Below are 6,362 nucleotides of genomic sequence, written 5' to 3' on the forward strand. Positions count from 1 at the left end.
AAATAACTAAATAGAGACAAACCGGTCGGTCCGGTTTGAAATCACTGGATCCATCAAACCGGTCAAAACCCGGACCGGACCGGTTAATAATGAAACCGGTTGGAACCGGACCGGCGGTTCAAAAAAAACTGGTCCGGTCCAGTTTACGATTTAACCGGTTTTTTTGAACAGCCCTAATATAGACAACAAAACTACATTTAACAACCCTTTGACCACCTTCACATTGTGGTCCCTTGCTTCTTCAAGCAGTTTTCCTTTTTTAGCTGTTGCATTCTAATGTCTCTAAATAAGTGTCTGCAAGCTTTCAACATGTTACTTGTTCATCTTCATCATCATCCATTTCTTGTTGAAATTGGCCATCAACAACATTGCAAAGGAGGAAAAATGGCGAAAGGATTCCCTGGTTTACACTTTCTCACCTCCTCCGCCGGACTTTGAGCCGGCCGGCAACCAGCTCTCTGGAGGTGATATTGTAGCCATGGTACTCACCTCCATTGCCATCTTCCTGTTGGTCCTTTTGATGCTCTTATTGTGGTCATTTAAGCAAAGGGGAGTTACTGTTGCATTGCAACAACATGAAGTTGAAGTTCCTGCTACTGCTGTTTGGGTGGGCAACCCACCTGGTTTGAATGCAGATGCAATTACTGCTGTTGCACCACATTTCAGATACTCCATTGAGGTCCCAAATGCAGAAGAAGCATGTTCTATTTGTCTGGAGGAATTCCGGCAAGGCGATGATATGGCACAACTCCTTTGTGGTCACCTTTTTCACCATGCCTGTATAGCCGAATCACTCGCTCACCGTGGTGCATGCCCAAACTGCAATCTCAGTGTTACTCCTGCTGCTGTGCATACTGCTTCTGGAGATTTTACTTTGTATTAGGAATTGATAACATTGTTACTGATTGTGCAGAGCTTTGGAGTTGTTTAGATTGGCATACTACTAAAACTATCAGTATTTCTTAGAGGGATAGGACTAATGTAGTAGCAGGATTTTGCTTTTGATGCTTCACCTTTTTTGTTTCTTCTTTGTATACTAAATCGGTGTCATCATCAAAACTGATTCAACCATAATGAAAAGAAGGTGAAATTAGATAAACATGAGTATGCAAATTTCAACTTAAAATAGCAAGAACAACTTTCTCAAACTAGTAGTGGTCAAGTAATAAAAGTGCATCTTCTTTATAGCTTGCAATTTATAAATACACATTCATGGTTGGTGTTCATGAACAGAATTTCACCGTTTTTGTATGACTTATAGGAACCTAAGTATAGCAGTAAATAACACACAGTATAGATTAAAAATGAACTAGATCTGTATTCAAAAACTCATGACATTTTTACCATTTCATTTGGCAAACTTTGAACAGAGTACATTTAATATGATTGAACTTCTAAAAATCACACTACAGTTTTTGTTCTTCTTCAGAAAAAAATGGTTAAAATTCTATCATTATCATGATTGCTTACAGGAGTCCTTTCTCACAAGCGGATATCAGTCTTAAGAGGAACATATTCATCATATTCATGATATATATATGTATATATATTCAACATTCAAAACAATAAGAATACTGAATTTGGTGGATTAGTAATGAAAATTCAATACATTAAGTTACGGGTGAAGTTAACACAGCATCTGGCAGTTACATTAAGTTACAGGTCAATACCTTTCATGGTTTCTTTATTGCAGGGTCTATGATTTTTGGTGACGCCTACCTTGTTAAGAAATAACTGCCCCAGAAAAATAAACCTTTTCAACTGGTTGGCCTGAGATAATAAAATACTTACAATTGAGTTGCGAACTTTTCTAATAGGTGTTGCTATAAACTCCCCGCAATCATTTGCATCCTCTGCCAAACGGGCACTGAGTCTATAAACCATCTTCTCATTCATTGCCCATGTAAAACTCATTTGGTCTGATCCTTAGATAACCTCACACCCTGCAATCCCTAAATGTGTTATGTTATTATCAATTCTTTTTATAGGGGTTTTTGGGAGTGGGGGAGAGTGAGTTTGAACGGAAGGATTTGAATGCATTAAGGAGTATGTGTTTGTTATATTTACATGTATGGATCACTTATTGTAGGAAAAAGTACAAGATGAGTCAATGTTTGCAAGTTGCAACAGTGCATTGTTACACCATTTGAACATTTAATAAAGACAAATGAGAATAAATTTGGAACATTAAACAAAGACGATAAATGACAATTAAAACAAGTACCAAAAAAGAAAAGCATACAATAAAATTTATACTTAATCATGTTATCCATTGATAAAAATACTCATACAAAAAATCTCAAAGATGTTGGTTAATCCAGTGAAGTGAAACCATCACACAGCATGAGTTTTTTTTCTGTGTTTTGATGTAAGGAAAACAGAACAAATTTCGGTAATTTCGGTCATTTCATTTCTTGTTATACAGTCAAAATACAACGGCAACATACAAACTTTGGCGCGATTAATATAGTTATATACATATGAGTAGAGGACTTTTGTTAGGCGTCTTCACTCTTCACTGCAAGCTCACCATCTGCAAATCCCCGGCTTCTCAGTTCGACACATAGCTAATGTTTCTTCGTATTTTGACGCATATACAAAGCCCCAGAGCTGGACAAATACAACAAGTTGGATTTAATTGCCAAACATTTGACAGGATTTTTCAACTGTTTTGACAAACATGATTATGAATCACAGATGTTAGAAGAAGTGACTATTGTCATGAATTCATACCTCAACCTCCTTGATTTCAAAGTCTTGGGAGTGAGCAAGACAAGAATTGCCAAAGGTCTCTGAAGCAGAACTTGATCCATTCAAACTTCATGCAGCAAAAATAACACATCAATTTTTAATAGATCAAGGAAGAAGAGAAATGGAAGGAAATCGAAAAGTATGGAAAAGCTCACAGATCTCCATCCAAGTATAATGCAAAGTGACCGCCCCCGCCCATGGCCAAGAAATCCGTTGAGCAGAGAGTGAAGTAGTGATTAAGACCTGTTAGTCAGGTCAATAACACAAGCAACTTGATCATGATAATGAAAAATTTCTCTCATTGAAATAGATAAAACTACTGACTAGAAGAAATAGAACTTAGTATACAAGGAGAACAATTAGTGATCAGATTTGCTAGGTGAGGTGCCCATATTACCTGTAGGTCGGAAAATGGCCAGATGGCTGGGCAGATTTGTGAATACAAAGCAGTTGTTTGTACCCTGCAAGATCCCAGTCAGAAGCAGAGTTTACATCTGAGAAATATGTATGCAAAAAGCTAAATTGTTACAGTTTGTAAGGAAAATCTAAAGCGGTTCTACTTCTATCTTCTACAACCTGGTACTTCCTATTAGTTGGCTGCAACGGAGCTTCAACCAAGCCACCAAAAACAGCACCCTTTTGATCTCCAACAACCTAGACAAAAGAAGTAATAAAGTAGTACATGAGAATTATGTCCTCTTAAGATAATGTCACAATCAAATATAGGATAGAAGATAAAGGAATCATACCAACAGAGAGTAACCTGGCCAAAGGAAGCTTCTTCTGTACAGCGTTTGTAGTGACATCCCATGCCTCCAAGTACTGCAAACAAAACGATTACTGATCAAAGTGTTGAATTGTTGCTTACATCACAGAAGCTGTGTCATTGTATTATAAGTAAATGAAAATCAAAGGTGATGATACATGACGTGCATCAGCACCTGTACAGCAGCACCCAATTCCTCCCATGAACTAGTGCTGGTAGTGATAGATAAAGGTTGCTTCTCATATTTTCTGAAAGTAGCATTGATGGTTCAGAAATAACAGGCAACGTGCACTTTGATGTGCTCTCTTTCGAGGTTCTGATAGGTTTCAACTCCTGTCCAAGAAGATTTGGATCATTTGTTGTATCAGAGTCAGCTTTTGGCAGAGAGCTTGATCTATATCCACCTAGCCTAGAAGCTTTTTGAAAAGCTCTTCCAAGTGTATGTTTCCCTCTCGCCAGTATGCCTTTCCTTGCACTATTTTCCTTCACTCCTGATCCTGAAGCTGCATCTACACCAGGATTGTTACATTCCTCAACAGGATGGTTTCTATGATGATCACCTGACTCTGACGATGACAAAAGAGAAACGAGGAATGCAGTAAAAGAAGATGTGTCAGGACCATCAGGAGCATCAGCATCACTTTCTGTAAGAGCCTCTTCAGGCCTTCTCACCCTTTCTTCCGTCTACACATAACAAGAATGATACATCTCTCACGCAACTTGATAATTACATAAAATATTCAGTAAATGATATGTCTTTAAGCATAACCAAGAGCGGAGTCAAAAATATAATCGCCCTCATACTAAAATCCAGGGGATACTAAGCAGTGCCAGTGGTAACTAGAAAGACGAATATAAGCCACTTCAATTCACGAAAGACAGCACAGAAGATATTAGCAAGTACTTGTGAATTCCAGACCATCACTCATATAAGTCCATTCTAGCAACAGATAACAGTAATAAAGTCAAAATATAAGGAAATCATGTTTTTTACCAGGAAAAAAAACTGACAAAGCCTCCTCAACTAGCAAATAAACACTAAAGAATATTAAACACCAAGTTTGTGACTATTGAAGGAGAGTAAATTAACTGATCAACAGATATTACTTAGTGTACAGTAGTGTGTCAGATGTAAGTATATAACACCAATTGCTAATGACACCAAAGTTAATTCCAATATTCTAGAATACATTGAAGAACTTAAGAATACAAAGTTTGTCAGGAGGTTCAAAAACTAATAATTAGAGTCACGGAAGTAACCATCTGTTTCAAATCTTCTAAAGCATTTTAACTGTCTACTAATAGACTTAAATTTAATCCATTCTTTCATCCTTCCCAGGCCATAATCTATTCATAATCAAGGTATAGTTCCAATTCAGTTCATTCTATTATTAGACTGAAAATTTCAAATAAATCAGTCCAATGTCTATAGAAATCTCATTCCTCTACCTTTTTTTTCAGTGCTAACTTCTTTTGCTGAACTAGAAACACGGAAAAATCAAAGAATGACATTTTAAACATTTAAGGCTGTATACAGAGCTCAAAACACTCAACCAAGAGATTCTCTCATTCTAAAACTGATTCATTATCATTTACATTGAACCAAAAAAATTTCCAAAAATCAAGCTACATCCTCTCTCATCAAATTTAGAACTTTCTACTCCGAAAACAACAGATAATTCCCCCAAAAAAAAGCATAGAAACAAACATCACTGAAACAACAAAAACAACCACTGGATCACCAAATTCACATCTTTTATACTAAGGAATCCATCAAAGGAAAACAAGATCATCAAAAGAAATCAAACAGACAGTTTGAATAACCAATCTAAGACTTCAATTGGCACCTATTTCCGGCCAACCAAAATCCATTCTAAAGCAAGAATAGAAGAAAGGAGGCTCACATGGGGTTTGGAGGGTTCATCGGAGATGGGATTGAGGAGGACGGTGGTGAGATCGGTTACCAAGTGAGCAGCTTTGCTCCTCAGAGAGGGCATGTAGACCATCAAAGATCAAAGCACAACCAACGACAATTCCCTTGATTTTCTCACAAAAACTCCACCTTTTTCGTTTTCTCCTTCCGATAAGGAATAAACCCGGCCTAAAAACTTTTTTTTTTTTAATAAGTTTAATAAAATGCTTTTGGGGCTTTTTTACATGCCACCCCTGAGCATTAGGAAAATCATATTTTTTTTTAAAAAAATTCCTGTAACCACTGAGTAATATATATATATATATATATATCCTTTTTCTTTTTCAAATACAAAAAATTTTAGATATATTTTTTATATACAAGACTACTATTTTTTCAATACCCAAAATTCTGTACACCTCAAAAATTTTCTCTTGTAAATAAAGATTTTTTCAAAGTATTATAAATTTAATTTCAAATTTACGTATAGTTCACTTGATAAAGCTAACAAAGATGTTCATGTCCTCTTGAATATGTAGGTTCAAAATTTAATTTACAGACATATACATCTATGTACGTGTACACTACTAAAATCATTTAGTGGCATCCTCGTGAATATTGGTAGATGTCAAATCTACAGATGTCGTGACCTATATTTCCTCATGACGAATTCTACTGTGTGTATACATACTTCTGACTTATAAATTTTGTATTTATATATATACTATTAGAAATTACCAAAAAACACAAACATATTAATTATATTGAAAGCATAAACATGTACTTACTAGCATAGCAAATCAAACAAAAATGATTCTGACTCGAATATGTTTTTTGAAGAAACCTTAGTAATACTTCCGCTAAGTAATCACAAAATTGATAAATTGAAGTCTCTTGGTCTATATCTCCACTAGGATTTTTATTTATTATTAA

General features: G+C 35.8%; 2 protein-coding genes across 2 annotated transcripts; one reads left to right on the top strand and one right to left on the bottom strand.

The window, feature by feature from the left end:
• Window positions 1–478: 478 nt before the first annotated feature.
• On the top strand, window positions 479–883 carry LOC120283304 (RING-H2 finger protein ATL80-like). Its single transcript, XM_039289946.1, has one exon. It carries the CDS (start codon window positions 479–481, stop codon window positions 881–883), a length of 405 nt encoding a protein of 134 aa, XP_039145880.1.
• A 1,504-nt stretch (window positions 884–2,387) lies between these two features.
• Window positions 2,388–5,620, bottom strand: LOC120283491 (oxidation resistance protein 1). Its single transcript, XM_039290186.1, has 8 exons — window positions 5,422–5,620; window positions 3,693–4,201; window positions 3,501–3,573; window positions 3,328–3,405; window positions 3,149–3,212; window positions 2,907–2,994; window positions 2,734–2,818; window positions 2,388–2,610 (listed from the first exon to the last, which is right to left on the bottom strand). Exons 1-8 carry the CDS (start codon window positions 5,521–5,523, stop codon window positions 2,527–2,529), a joined length of 1,083 nt encoding a protein of 360 aa, XP_039146120.1. The 5' UTR covers window positions 5,524–5,620; the 3' UTR covers window positions 2,388–2,526.
• Window positions 5,621–6,362: the final 742 nt, after the last annotated feature.

This window comes from Dioscorea cayenensis, chromosome 19 (genome assembly GCF_009730915.1).
Source record: "Dioscorea cayenensis subsp. rotundata cultivar TDr96_F1 chromosome 19, TDr96_F1_v2_PseudoChromosome.rev07_lg8_w22 25.fasta, whole genome shotgun sequence".
In the NCBI taxonomy this organism is placed as follows: domain Eukaryota; kingdom Viridiplantae; phylum Streptophyta; class Magnoliopsida; order Dioscoreales; family Dioscoreaceae; genus Dioscorea; species Dioscorea cayenensis.